General features: G+C 42.5%; 1 protein-coding gene across 4 annotated transcripts in view; it reads left to right on the top strand.

Moving 5' to 3' along the window:
• The window catches only part of eml5 (EMAP like 5), a 47835-nt gene that overhangs the window by 5889 nt on the left and 26390 nt on the right, over positions 1-15556 (top strand). For 2 of the 4 annotated variants that reach the window (XM_025901101.1, XM_019349158.2), the window contains exons 2-15: positions 2336-2495; positions 4707-4805; positions 5187-5255; positions 8482-8667; positions 9229-9364; positions 9572-9595; positions 10804-11005; positions 11268-11405; positions 11526-11782; positions 12060-12272; positions 12371-12538; positions 14920-15026; positions 15111-15229; positions 15354-15540. In XM_025901101.1, the coding sequence (XP_025756886.1) occupies positions 2336-2495; positions 4707-4805; positions 5187-5255; positions 8482-8667; positions 9229-9364; positions 9572-9595; positions 10804-11005; positions 11268-11405; positions 11526-11782; positions 12060-12272; positions 12371-12538; positions 14920-15026; positions 15111-15229; positions 15354-15540 (2065 nt within the window). The remainder of the gene's footprint in view (positions 1-2335; positions 2496-4706; positions 4806-5186; positions 5256-8481; positions 8668-9228; positions 9365-9571; positions 9596-10803; positions 11006-11267; positions 11406-11525; positions 11783-12059; positions 12273-12370; positions 12539-14919; positions 15027-15110; positions 15230-15353; positions 15541-15556) is intronic. The other 2 variants (XM_003453060.5, XM_005476938.4) reach the window with 1 other exon arrangement.

The raw sequence follows: 15556 nt of genomic DNA on the forward strand, positions 1-15556 counted from the left end.
GTATGATTCAGCAGTGTTGTCACTGGGGTTAAAAATATATATAACTGACTGTTTTAAGTCTTATATTATACTTCACCCTTACCATAAACAGCTTAGATGTCAGTGATGCCTTTTTGACCTATTATACTACTTTAAGTAGGTTTTAATTGATATATAATGTATATACTGCTTCTGTGAATCCTCACATTAAAAAAAAATCCTTTACAAATGATTAGTGGTTTCTTGATAATTAAACCAATTAATTTCTGTTCCGTTACTAATCATTTAAGGAAAAAATAAAATGACAATTTTGGTTCAATTTTTGTAACATCAGTAAATTTCTGTAAGAGAATCTTTGCCCCAATCGTCATCCTTTTCTTCATCCTTTTTGCTGTTTTTTAGACTATCTAATCAAGAAGAGCACCACTCTACATACCTGCTGCTTACTTTATCTTTTCTATTTTTAGTTTTTGGAGCAAGCTGATGGATTAAAAACACTTTGCAGTATCCTGGGAAATATCCTCTACTATATAGACCTTCTGAAATGTCCTAATCCGCTGCTTCTTTTTAATCCAGTGTAGGGAAAATCAGACAAAGAAAACTACTGCTGCATGTGTCTCAGGAGCTTACGTTAAAACAAGGATCAGTTGTGGCCTCCTGTACTTTAATGGGCTCTGTTCATGGGGTTTCCTATCTTTCTTGTAAACCGAGTGTGTCGTTCCTGTGCTCTATTTTTGCATCCTCACCGTCAGAAATCAGCTATATCTATAAAAAAACAGGCAGTTAAATCGCTGCTCTGTTTGCCGTATAGCTCGTTTTGTAGTACAGCATTATGCAGATGGAGGACAGATGCATCAGACAGCTGTAGCCTATATCAAACAGGAGAACCGTGGAAATGCACTGCAGGCAAAGTCATTAGTGATGGCATTTAACAAGCTCTTCAGCTGACAGGAATGTAAGGGAAACAGTCTGGTTGTAGCTGGCTCGAAGACTGCATTTGATTTTCACGCTGTAAAGGGGACCTACCACATTTTAACTGCAGGATAGGAGTTATAAGTATCAGCACTTCCTTTTTTTGGTGACTCCAAAGATGTTGGAAGTTTTAATCTTCATTAATCATGTTTTATGTCATCACACCAGACAGATTTACCGCAAAGTACCTGGTCATGCCAAAGCAGTTTTCTCTGCTGTCTGTCTGCATCTCAGTATTTCTCTCTTCCTCTGAATGCTATTTTTAGCTGCTTTGCTCAGATTATATAATTCATAAAAAGTAAGATGAGAAATTGTGCCAAGTTGGAGAGAGGTTCAACAAAGACGGTGGCGTAGCCGGGGTAAAGGGAGAGAAAAAGCAGAGAGGGCTGAAGGATGACAAAGATCAGGCTTGTCACATCAGACCCACCTCAGCTTTCAAAGACGTTACACCACCAAGCTTTATCTGCTCTGTGATGACAGCGCATTACGGATGCAGATAAAGTGTCAGCAGTCAGACAGAAAGATCCGCACTGAAAACTTTGAAGGAGAAAGATGAGACAAAGTAGTTTAGAGAGTCAAAGTGGGCTATTTGTTGGGAGCCGCTTTCACTCAGCAGGTTGATGCTGCTCGGTTCGTGAAGCCTCTCTTGCCCTGCTGTCTGAATACACGCCAGGATTACAAATGCTGGAGAGCAGTTGGCAAAACAGGCAGTCTGATTATAATGGAGGGAGCTCCATCGCAGCGTGAACTATATAGGCCAGGACAAGGTGAGAGGAAGCCTTGCCCAGTAAATCACTCAGGCCTGCCTGGAACGTGACTGGGGTCTGGTGAAAGGATGGGTGGAACGGGAGAAGAGAGTGACAGCTTTATACAGCAGGCTGTTGCTCAGCTGTAGAGTGGGATAGCTTGTAGGTGGGGGAGGTACGAGTGGAGCAGAGGGGGTGGGGGTGGGGGGGGATTATGTAACAGTGTTACAAACATATGCCCAGTGATGCGAGGAAACCCCAGATGAATTAAAAAAGGTGAAAAGGGCAAAAAATAATTCAAGGGAGGTTATGAATAAAAGCTGAGAAAGATGAAATTCACAGATTTGTCAGTGTTGCTTTTTATCCTTTGAATGCACCACACATGAAGCCAGGCTAAGTGTGCGTGTGTGTGTGTGTGTGTGTGTGTGTGTGTGTGCACTGAGCATGACTGAGTTAACTGAACCATGACACTTCATCAAGCTGCCACTCTGTTTCCATTGGAGACTTAATGTGTTCATTTGCTGGGAGGGTGAATCCCTTGTCTGCACACACAGCTACACTCTCACACAGGAATATACAATCACGCAAAATAGCTATGCTAACCAGGTGTTTTCTCTGCCCGTTTTCTCTCTGCGCAGCTTAGCTCTCCATCCAGAGCGAGTGTTGGTGGCCACGGGACAGGTGGGCAAGGAGCCTTACATCTGTGTGTGGGACTCCTACACTGTGCAGACTGTGTCCATCCTCAAGGATGTGCACACACATGGCATTGCTTGCCTGGCCTTTGACCTCGAGGGACAGGTACTGTTCTTGCAGAATAATGCAAATTTTAAAAGACAGTGAGAATCTGTCACATTAAAAGATGAACAGCACTGCTGTAGTTTTAATCTTTGCAGTCTTTGTTCAGTGCCATAAAATCTGGGGACGTTTCTAGGGAAGCAAAGAGAGCTGGAAGTGTCACCAGATAGCAGATCTGCAGAACTGTATGAGCATTTTGCAGCTGTGAATGCCATATTTCCGATTACTCCAACGGAGATTAGTGAGCTGCAGTCGTATTGCATCACAGAAATTGTCAGTTTGCAGTGTTAAAGTGAGATAAACTTGCCGTACGTAACAGGCTTGCATCCAGACAGTTTAGTTTTTATTCTCTGACACAACCAACTTTCCAGCAATCTCCTTTTTATCCTTTTTTTTGTCATCGTTTCAGTCTTTCTCAGACTTGTCACCAGTTAACTTTACACACTGCAACCTTCAGATATCATATTGATGTGAACTGTAAAAATCAGTACAGAACAGGTCTTGTATTTACACGCCGCTTCATCCAATTAAAGCTTTACCATCCTATATTTTGCACGGAAGAAATATGACCCTGTGCTACTTTCTTGCTCGGGTCATGAGCTGGGGACTTAGATGAAAGGTGACAGTGTTTAAACCCAGAGAAAACTCCATCGCTTATTAGTTTAGCAGCTCTATTTACCCTCCATCGCTCCCCCTTCCTGGATCAGAGGAAGTGAGAGCTGAACTCAGAGCAATCTAGAATAATTCCCTGGTGCCATTACCCTGTCCATCTATTATAGCAATATAAAAAAAGTACACTGATATTTGACACTTCCTTCTCTCCAAGATATTACAGCATCAGCTGCAGCTGTAATGCTATTGTACAAAAAAATACTGACTCTTCTATTCTGTTTCAGACACTTTCTGCATGCCAGATTATGCTGTGATCAAGGATTTTTGCAAACAACTATTATGTGGTTTCATCTGTGATTTGAGTCCATTGTTAGGTGGTTGCTAGGTGATGTGATGATTTCATAATATATAACACATCATTTTGTGGATATATATATATATATATAGTCCGTGTCTCTTTATGCAATCTACGTGTGATCACAGCATTCTTGCAGCAACCATAAAGTTGTTTGAGACAGCACTGTATGCCTCCTTGCTACCAGTTTTACCTAGCAACAGCCAGCAATCTTTGTATGCTGACATCCTTCCAGTATTAATATGGGGAAATATAGCTGTTATAATGTTAACCATCTTAGCCGTCTTACTTTAGCATGCTAGCATGCTATAACATTTATGAACTTACAGATTCTTTAAAATATCCTCAATACCAGATATTTGGGCATAATCAAAGGATTTTGAACTGTGTCCCAAGAAAAAGGGATTGAGTTACGGTATTTAAAAAGAACTAATTTAATTACCGTCCGTGCATTCAAAAGTGCATCAATACCAATAAGAACTATTTTAAAATAATAAAATGTTTGCCTCAGTCCATGTTGTTAAGTCTCATTAACCCCAAACCAGCAAAATCTGTGTTAGGTTTGTGAAGGGATCCTTCCCAAAAAGGCTCCAATAGCACCAAAACTTTTGCTTTGCTTTGATGGTCAAAAAAACCCCCAAATCATTCTAGGTTGTTATTGTTATGAATGAATATCTGTACAACTATTCACAGAGATTCATCTAATAACTGCTGAGCGAGACCCGTTGACAGAACATCCCTAGAGCTACGCCACTACCGCTGCTAAAACATTACTTGAGTTTGAATGCACATTTCAGCCGCCCTCATCTGCACGGTTCCACTGGGTTTCAACACTCGGGGCCTCTTTGCTCATCATTAAAACACTGGCTTTTCAAATTCAGTTAAAACTGTGCAAATGCCTCACCAGAGACTTCTGTCCATAGCCAAACACTGATTCAGCACTGCATCGAAGATGTAAACCAAGCGGCGGAGTAGTGAAGGATTTCCATGAGAGTTGCTCTCTTCTCTTCTGCTCCACTGCTGCCGCTGCCTACTCACTCAGTCGGCTATAGGTGGCTCCTCCAGCAAAAGCACTCAAATGTGCTCACTGGAAGCGCCAGAGGCTGGACAACTGTTCTCTTCTGCTCTGTAGCCATTATTAGCCCTTTCACTGTGACCTACCATGCTGCAGTTGAGCTAGCTAAGTTTGTTTTGCAGTGATTAGTGAGAGTCTGTGATGTCTCTGTTTTTCTTTGCTCTCTTTACAGTGTTTGGTGTCTGTGGGTTTGGACTCGAAAAACACAATCTGTGTGTGGGACTGGAGGAGAGGGAAGGTTCTGGCAGCCGCTCCCGGTCATACAGACAGGGTAAACACTTTCCTCCTCCCCTTGCTCCTCCGTCACAAGCTCTGTATTGACCGCCTCAATTAGCTATAAATGCAGGATGGAGCACCTGCCCAACAGGGACATAAACAAGTTAGGCCTGATTGATTGTAAGCCTTCCAGAGCCCATCGGAGAGGGTGTACGTCTAATGAAAAGGAATTTAAAAAAGATGAAATACAGGCAGCTGTTGTTTTCTAATTCAGCCCACACACGTTATAACACAGGCAGGGTAAACACACACAGACACACCACACACTTTTTTTTCCTTTTAATTTCCTCCTCCTGCAGCGAATGTGATTATTAAAAGTCCAGACTTGAAGGTGGATGTTGTGGTATTTAATGCATTGTATGTTTTCTCCCTGCAGATATTTGACATATCGTGGGATTTGTACCAGCCGAGCAAGCTCGTAAGCTGCGGTGTCAAACATATCAAGGTACAGCCATTTCCTGGTCGTTTTATGCAGTGTACTATAGATGGCTCAGGCTTGCACAATATATGAAAACAGATTATGATTTTTAGAAGTTTTCATGGCGCCTCGGTTCTTCCCGCTTTATCGTCATGGCCACATCAAAGCCTTAAAATAGATCTATGCAAATTCGTTTTATTTCATGGCTATAAGGCACTTAACATAAGTAGGACAGGCAAAGACTCTCTCTCTCTTCTCAAATTTGTAGTAATCTGCACTGCAGAGAGTAAAATGTTTCTTTTTCTTTTTTTTTGTTGAAGACCATGACTCTGCTACTCAGCTCCCCCTTTCAAAATCCCCATTCAACTCTATAAAAGCCCTCCACTGTACAAACTGCAGCTGTGCTCACTTCTCTTTCCAGGCCTATCTCTATCACTCTTTTCAAGAGTGGCGCTCATAAATCTTCAATGAGTTGATGCAGGGTGTCTGTCTTCGCCAAGCCTTCCCTTGGGATGTGTAGTTGTAGTGTTCAGAGGAGGCTCATTTCCAAAACATTGGGAAAAGAATGAATCACGCTCAGATAGGAAATGTACCCTCTGGCTCTGCAAGGCTAAGTATTCGGGCACGCTTAAGTGGGCAATGCAGTCGAGAGGGGGTGTGAGGTCGGGGGTTAACCTACTGTACGTTTTTCTCGGTGTGTAACGTTCTCTCCTAGTAATTACCCCCTGAACTCTTCCTCAACTGCCTCGATGCGGAAACCTCCGCCTGCTGCTGCACCCAACCCCGCCAGTCTTTGCAGAATCCTTTGGTCCTTCCCCATCCTCCTCATCTCCTTTCCCCCCTTCGGGTTGTCTGATGCCAAGGCAATCCAGCAATTGTCCCACATAATTCCCCAGCCCTTCACCCTGCAGACCATGTGACATCTGCTCCCCTGGCCTGTTTTCGCTCCGTGATTATAGCACTCAGAGCATACAGGAGATTTAGCCCCAGTAATCCACTCACTAGCAGAGAGGAGGAAAACACCACCTCTGTGGTGGGGACGCTTTCCTCCACATGCAGCTACTCATCACTTTGTGTTTTGAATTCACACACATATACCCCACTTATCCAGCTTTTTCGAAGACTGTTGTACATTTATGTTTTGTGTGTTGTCACCCAGTTTCTCCCAGCTGTTTGACTTCTCACAACAAAGCATTAACTTCCTGTGACACCAAATGACTGGGTTATTTATGAGGAAAAACTCAGAAACAGTTACCTAATTTTTCCAGATCATTTCCAGCAAATCATATAACAAAAGCCCCTGGTTGGGAATCAGAACCATAGGTTGGCCACTAACCTTAAATCCTGTGTACATAACATGATAATTTCATTATTTCAAAGTTTTTATTTGTCTGGAGTCAACTACCAACTCACTTGTGTGGTTTAAACCCACATGGTGGTCTCACTCACATGGTGTTCATAGTATATAATAATCTCAACACGTTATCACACCACTCGGATATAAATAGAAGCAGACTCACGTGCCTAGAACAGCGTAAAATATATCCACAACTCACGGTTAGTAAAATGTCAAGGGTACATGATGAAAGCAGCTAGTGAGAGAGGTGTTGTCTTTGTGTTTTGGTCATCTGAAAGCCACAAAGCCACAGAGGTCGGCTTGAGTTCAGCACAGTGAATGAATGTCACCAGCTTCGAGGAAATGTGCTCCATACAAAGCCTGAGGGAGGTCAGTTAGCTGTCCTTACAGCAGGCTGCCAAATAGTTGACCTCTGTTAGCGCAGCAGCAACATTTAGGGTCACTGTAGTTGGGCAAGAGGGGAAATTGTGAGTGGGATGCAGGGCGTCCAGGGGCGTGCAGTGCAGTAGATAATGAATGACTGACCTTTCTATGTTAATTACACTTAAAAGCTTTCCCTTGGGGTGATGGTGGAGGTAACCGAGCTAATGACATACCACTAATTCTGTGCTAAGAGGAGGAGCTTGCTCAGAAGTGTCATTGCCAAGACTTGATTTTGACTCAGAGGAGTCTTATTTTCAGGGACCTTTCCTCTGTGTTGTCCCTGCCCCTGCGTGCCTTTCTCTGCTGCTCATGGCCTCATCATAAACCTCTCCAGCATCCAGTTCTCTCTCAGTAATTCTGCAGCGAAGGGATTAGCCAGCGCCTGTGTCTCGCTGCCTTATCAGTTGCGGGCAGGGAAGGCTGTGCAGTCACGCCGCATCCATCCCCACTGCTTCGGCAACAGGCTGTGCGACAAAGCCCCCTCCCACGAACCCTTACCAAACCCAGCACTTGACACACTTTCACCTGTGTATCCCAGTATTCCTGACACATTTATGATTTCCACTGTTTAACCTTCAACTTGCAAATGCTCTCTGAAATCTCAGTGAAGAGCTCAAGACTAGAAAAGTCCTGTTCTGGTAAGGTGTGTGCAAGCCTTAAATGACTGATGGCATCTGCGATGCTTGTCTCTGATAATCAGTCCCTCCTCTTAGAGCGCAACAGCTCTATCAGTCAGGGCAATGGGTGTTAGTGAGGGTGTGACAAGCTGTCACTTTCAAAGAGCTCATTTGTTTATCCTGTTAGTCCCTATCAAGCTGCTGTGCAATCATTCGTGCATTGTCCGAAACACAAATATCCATTTTGATTCAAGCTATAGGTTTGAATACGAAGCGGCTGTCAAACACATGATCAGGTGAAGCAGAAAATAGGCTGTCAGCGTGTCATTTTTCTGCCGCCTGCCGGTGATGAGTGTCTCGGTTTCACGTGAGGATGGCTGTGTCTCAGTATTCGAGACGCCTTTCCTGAGCTTTGTCCCTGTGATCTCATCTCCATGCAGACAGAGCGTCTCATTTTCACTCTCTCCCCCTCCGTTTGATGGATTTCGCCCTCAGACGAGGCCATGCCTGTGCATCCCAATGACCTTGTTCATAAATCATGAGCATGCGTGTATGTGTGTGTGTCTGTGGATGCTGATCAGGTGATTACAACACAGACATCCCACCCCCCCCAGCGAGAGTGCCCAGTATCGCATACAGAGACTTGGGGTGAGGTGTGGGATTAGGTATTTTGAGTTTGACTTATCTTTCAAGGTCTGTGTGTGCATGTGTGTGTGTGTTTTTTAATGGTGTGCCAAAACATAACATGACTTTGGTCCCAAATACTGCGTAATTGTGCCTTTGCCGTTTCAGGACAGGATTACACAGAGGATTATTAGCCACCATACTCTTCCACTCTTTCTGTTTGTGTTTGCAGTTCTGGAGCTTATGCGGTAATGCTCTCACGCCCAAACGTGGTGTTTTTGGCAAAACGGGGGATCTCCAAACAATCCTCTGCCTTGCTTGCGCCAAGGACGAAGTCACGTATTCAGGTGCCTTGAACGGTGACATCTACGTGTGGAAAGGGATTAACCTGATGAGGACGGTGCAGGGTGCTCATGGGGTAAGTGTCTAATCAGGGTGCATTGTGGTCTTTCGCTCAGGCTGATTTTGCTTGCACACCTGCAGGTACACACAGAGCAGAACTAAAGTAAAAGCATCTAGTAAACTTAACGGGGTTCATAGCTATGCTCGCTGGATTTATTAGATTCTGCTCTGTAGAAAAGGATCAGCCTTTTCCTCCACAGGATTAAATGATATCTACGGGATCAACAGCTGGGTGAGGGGGATAGGCGAATGGGGGAGGGGATAATAACTACAGTACATGTCCATTCCTGCTTTTTGGATGACCAAATATCTTACTAGGGGTTGGACAGGGGCCGACCAGACAAACAAGGGCATCAGCAGAGCTTTCCAGTTAAGCTATAATAAAAGCAAATATGACAACTTCCTTTTCTCAGTTTGGTTTTATCTCGAGGCCGCTGTAGCCAGTTTGTAATTGCAAAAGCCTTGTTAAACAAATGCCTGGCTGAGGAGCAGCACTGTGGAGTTTGTAGCTGAGGCTGGTTCTGTCGTTGCTCATTTACTGTGCAGATCCTCACTGACAGCCTGTCATTTCCTCCAGTCAGGGATTTTCAGCATGAATGCCTGTGAAGAGGGCTTTGCCACCGGGGGCCGAGACGGTTGCGTCCGGCTGTGGGATCTCAACTTCAAACCAATTACTGTCATTGATCTCAGGGAAACAGACCAAGGATATAAAGGTGATGTCAAATTTGCTCTTTTTCCCCATTAATTTGGGTACAGAAATGTTGCAGGTTAAAATTTAAACCACTGTGTAAATGAACAAATACAGCTGGATTTTTTTAAAGGCATTCTTTATATTATATTTTTTTAATTAATTTTCTAACATTTTCTTCTTGCTCTCTATTTTTCCCCATTTCCTTTACTTTTAATCTTGGACCTAACAGTAGCTAGAGGTGAAAATAGCCGAGGTGGGTAATGTCATTGAGGGCGGAGTTAACAACCATGTCAGTCTGTTTGTAGCAGTCTCCACATTGTTCTGCTGTTCCTCTTGTTGTTAGTAAGTTCAAGCACTGTTGCAATTTTTGCGCTGTATACAGACGTCTTCTACAGTTCTGTGCAAACGTTTTAAGCTCATACAGTACATTGGTGATGCTACCAATAATAGCCTAGTGAGTGTTTTTATTCAGTTTAGTTTCCAAAGTGTCCAAAAACAACTGAATAACATTCAGAAGTCAGCATGTGGAGAGCTCAACACCCACACTCAACCTGCTGATTTTGCAGTTTATAAATATGTGTTTTACAAACTCAGACACCATGATCAATTAAACTTTCTCACTCAACTGAATTTATTTCAAAATTTAGGCTGAAATGCCCTTTAAAGGAATGTGTTATAATTTATAATTCATGTTTTTGTCTTGCTTAATGATACAGAAACACAATCACCAGCTAATAATGCAGCAGTACATCAGCTGTTCTGTCATAAAGAAAACAGAACTGAGAAGAAAGCGCAAGATTTAATTAACGTGTTTAACAAAGCACAGAAAGTTTATTTGAAAAAAAGTAATTAATTCATGCAAAATGAAGCAAACAAATAAAAGACTAAATAGGATCAATCTTTATCTTAAAGTCATGTCAGGTGAGCTGTTCCGAGCATCGTGGAGAAGTCGTCACATTTTTTCCATTCATTCATGTCTCAGTGTCTTCTGTCTAGTTATGTAATCCCAGACTGACTTCAGTATGTTAAGGTCAGGGCTCTGTGTGGGCCTCACCTTTGTGTTGCTGAAGATAGTTCTTGAATATTCTGCCTGTTTGTTTGAGGCCATTGTGATGCTGCAAAATGACTCAAGGACTGCCTCTCCGATGACTAAGAAACCAAACATCAAAAGTGCCTGAAACTTTTGTACAGTACTGTATGTAAAGAGCATTTGCATCCTCCATCCTATACTTGCTGTATTACCAAAAGTCAGTTGCAAATCGGCTTGAAAACATGTGCCATCCTTGTATTTCTTGTTAAAATCTCCGTCCTAGCCTGCAGATGGCTATTATCACCTCCTGTTGTGTCTTTAATAACGGCTGCCTTTTATAAGTGGCAAATGTCTGTCTGCTTTCATGTTTGCGTGTTAATTCGTTTCATTTTTGGTTATGTTTACCATTTGTGTATGTGTGTTTCTGATAGGGCTGTCAGTGCGTAGCGTATGCTGGCGAGGAGATCACATCCTAGTGGGCACACAGGACAGTGAGATCTTTGAGATTGTGGTCCATGATCGCAACAAGCCCTTCCTCATAATGCAGGGTCACTGTGAGGGAGAGCTTTGGGCGCTGGCTGTGCACCCGACTAAGCCTCTAGCTATGACTGGAAGTGATGACCGCTCAGTCAGGTAAAGCTTCAGCTTCTGTTCGTGCAGTATTAACTCGTGCATGCAACTTGTGTGTAAAAAGTTAGTCACCTCCAGTCTAATACAAGTTAGATTTGTAATGCTGTTGATCTTTTGGAGTAATTGGAACTGCCTGGGTCCGGTTGTAAAGCTAATGTATAACAGGAAAAAGGCCACAAATATAATTGACTCTTCAATTTGCTCTCTTTCATTCTTCTCCAGTTGTTTTTGCGTCTTCAATTTTCCTGCTGTTATGTCTGTACAGGATATGGAGCCTTATAGATCATGCACTGATAGCTCGCTGTAACATGGAGGAGCCTATCCGCTGTGCGGCTGTAAGTACTGATGGTATTCACCTGGCACTGGGGATGAAGGATGGCTCATTCACTGTTCTAAGAGTCAGGTGGGTATACAATTCGAAAGTTGGATGGAAAATTTAGATCTAGCTATAAATCTCCCCTAAATGAAGAGGTTGCATTATTTGGTGTCCATTTAGCTGATACATTCCCCTGCTTCACTCCAGAGACATGACTGAGGTGGTGCACATCAAGGACAGGAAGGAGGCCATCCATGAGCTGAAGTACTCCCCCGATGGGGCCCACTTGGCTGTAGGCTCAAATGATAACTCGGTGGATATCTATGGCGTGGTGCAGAGGTACAAGAAAGTGGGTGAGTGCATCGGGTCCACCAGCTTCATCACCCATATGGACTGGTCCACAGATAGCAAGTATCTGCAGACAAATGATGGCAGCGGCAGGAGGCTCTTCTACAGGATGCCAAGTAAGTACAGGAATATAGACTCTAGAGTACACATTGTTGCTTAGGATTAGCTCATCTGCTTATTGGCAGGTTAGTCTCCAATGTGCATTTTGAAGCATCCTTGAACAAAATTTCAAATTGAGAGTGTGTGATCAGTAAAACACAAAGTGCATTAAATAAATTTCTATATGATGATATATGATCGGTCAAACAAAATATAGAAAAATCCTACAGAACTACCAGGTTATTTACTAAAGATGCTGCTTTGTGAGATAAAATGTTGCTCTCTTTTGTTGAGGTGGGAAGGAGGTCACCAATAGGGAAGAGCTGAAGCTGGTACAGTGGGCTACATGGACATGTGTTTTGGGCCCCGAAGTTAATGGAATATGGCCCAAATACTCGGACATCAACGACATCAACTCTGTGGACGCCAACTTTAACAACCAAGTCTTAGTAACTGCTGATGACTATGGATTAGTCAAACTTTTGCGATATCCATGTGTAAAAAAAGGTAAAGACGATCTCATTTTATTACAAAAATGCAGCCAAGTGATGACATTTAGGTAAAATTTTATACTCTTTGTCTGATGCATTGTCTCTTGATTTCAGGTGCAAAATTTAAAAAGTACTTAGGCCACTCGGCTCACATAACCAATGCTAGATGGTCACATGACTACCAGTGGGTAATAACTATCGGGGGTGCTGATCACTCAGTGTTCCAGTGGAAGTTTGTTCCCGAAAGAAAGTCTAAAGAAGCTCTGCATATAGCACCTCAAGGTACGGTATTGCCCTCACCCTGGCTTTATTTGCATAACTGTACTTACTGTAATGTGGTGATTTATGTTCTTCAGAACTGTAGGTTTTACTTCTGATCAATCCATTAAGGAATATTGCAGCGTTACATTTTAATGTAGGTGATGACTTGCATTACGGCTATTACTTATTTCATAAAATCAGTGGCTCCTGCCAACAAGACATCAAATTAGTCTGAGTGTGGAAGCCGGATGTCTACTCAATCTCCTCTTCAAACTAGAGGAATACTGTGTACAGCAAATTCTGTCTTATGTACTGTTCATTTTCATTTTACTGGGAGTTACACAAAAGCCCTTAGTGTCATGGCAGACATTTTTAAAAGTTATCAAAGGGAAAGCACAGATATATTATTGATGGCTGAATTCCACTTATGGGAGTTCCTACTCTTGTACATGCTGGTTTACAGTAATGGCTTACTAGGATACTTAATGGACCTGTGCCATCATTAATTCTGCCTGTGCTTTTCCTACTCCAAATGTCTGCTGTGATAACGGTCTGTGATACCACTTTCTTGTCTTTGTGGTATAAATAAAATAAATGGAGCCAGGAGGTTATTACTTTGCTTTCAAAAAAATGCTAGAAAAAGAGAGATTATTTGGCTTGGCTCTGTCAAAAAATACTGCTGCAACACTCCTCCCACTGTCTTTCTGTGGTCCTAGCCTGTCTTGGAGGGCAACTGGTTAACTTCCCAAGGTGTTCAGCTAATGCAGCTCACCTGAGTGTTTCAGCCCATTACAACTGGCCAATGTATTAATTTGATTCCGTTTGCGTTTATGCCTAACAACTCCACGACGCATGTCCTGATATTACTATCTTCAACTACATTTGTTTAATTTTGTGATATTCCATCTTATTTAAGTGAATGTATTGCATTAGACTACTTGTCATTTGCTTTTCGCCAGTTTGTGAAAAATTGGGGGCTTATCCAGGATCTTTTTTTGCTCACAAACAGCAAAAGGAACCAGCTTAGTTGGGGAGTTTTTTTCTCACAATGTGGTCATGCTACGCTTAATTGTAACACAATTGCCTTCACTCTCTGGCTAGCCTCACTCACACTGGATGTAATAATCAGGGCTAAGCACACTTCATTTTGACCTAGCATTTTCACTTCTCTCTCTCTCTTTCATGCACACAAGCTTTTGAAAAACACTCTTGACAAGCACCATGGTCCACGATTTTATGCATTTTGTGGCTTAATTGGGAAGATTTTAAAAGCATTATTATTTTGTTCTCTCAAATGCCTTATAGAGCCATTAATTACTTGATTATAGGGATATTTAGGGAACCAGCTGTTGTTGACTGTGCTGATAGTGCGCAAGTCTAACTGAACCATGCTTGGGGCCATCTTTGTAAGCAGACTGGGCTTAAGGTTCACTTAATCATGCTAGGATACAGTACCTTGTGCTCACACTAGTCAACTGAACTAGATTTTGGAGTTGTTGTGGATATTGTTGGGCACGTAGTTTGTCTAGTGCTTAGGCAAGAGCCAGGTTAACTTTCTTCGATCTTCCAGTCTTTATGTGGTCTTTATGTGAACTATTGACCCTCTTGGCTGTAGCTACATACGCACATACATGGAAGTGGTATCCATTTTCTCATCTGATTTTCCTAAATGCTTCTGAAAAAAGTGTGAAGCTATGACTGTTTGTCTGACTTAAACATTGACTTTGCTAAATTCAGACCATTAAAAAAGATTTATCACCATATATGTAATACCTACCAATAATGGGTTTTATGAATGTAGTTTTCTGTCACACAATTAGCATACTCCTCACTCTAACCTCGTGAACTTGATGTGCTAACCCACGAGAGACCAATGTACTAAATTTCTTCCTTCTTGAACTTTTTTTTTAGCAAACCGTCATTTCTATAAAGCTCTACAAAGGAACGGCCATCACATTAATTAAGACAAATCCAATAAAAGTGAATGAACCTTGGAAAGTATAATTGCATTGTCGTTTCCAAGTCATATTTTTTCCAGAGACAGACTGCCTTGTGCTCTCTGAAATTAAACCACATACTAACTGCCTTTCCTTTTAATTTTCCTAATGGATCTTGTGAGTAGCCGCCCTTAGCTGCCAGTTCTGCTTATTGCCTTGTCTTGGCACGGCTTTACTGTGCTGCATCAGCATTATTGTACATTTTTCTTCACTGTTGTCACTGTGAAGCAGGACAGTCTAATAAATAGGAGATGTCGTAGTGTTATTACATGACTGACCCTGACTCCCACTGAAACAGGATGAAGGTTTTTTTTTTTAACTTTGTATGTAGTAGGATATTTTTCTGATTTAGAAGCGGGGGGAATTTTCTGGCAAGCTGTAATGTAACCTTGTTTCTACCTACAGAGATACTGGCAGACTCTAACAGCGAAGAGTCAGACTCTGATCAGTCAGATGTACCTGAGATGGACTCGGAAATTGAGCAGGAGACGCAGCTCACATATAGACGACAGGTTTGTGTTAAAATCAAAAGCATCTCCTGGGAAAATATTACAGTGAATCAAGCAGTATGTGAACACTTTTCCACATGCATTCAGGTTTATAAAGAAGATCTACCTCAACTCAAAGAGCAGTGCAAGGAGAAACATCGAGCAACAGCTATGAAGAAGAGAGAAAGAGCACCAGGGAGTGGAGTAAAGCTGCACTTCATTCATGGGTAGGCTCAGAAATTGCATAATCCCACACCATCCCAGCATTAGAAGAATTTCAGCTAGAGAAGTCTCTTCATGCATGGTGATTAAATAAAGCCCCCTCACCCCTACCCCTTTTTTTGTTTGCAGTTACAGGGGTTATGATTGCAGGAGCAACCTGTTCTATACCCAGACTGGGGAGATAGTGTACCATGTTGCTGCTGTAGGGGTTGTGTACAACAGACAACAGAATACGCAGCGTTTCTACATGGGCCATGATGATGACATCCTCTGTCTGGCTCTGCACCCCCTAAAGGATTTTGTAGCTACAGGCCAGGTAGCCGTTAGACTCC

The sequence above is a fragment of the Oreochromis niloticus genome, linkage group LG19, assembly GCF_001858045.2.
Source record: "Oreochromis niloticus isolate F11D_XX linkage group LG19, O_niloticus_UMD_NMBU, whole genome shotgun sequence".
NCBI lineage: Eukaryota > Metazoa > Chordata > Actinopteri > Cichliformes > Cichlidae > Oreochromis > Oreochromis niloticus.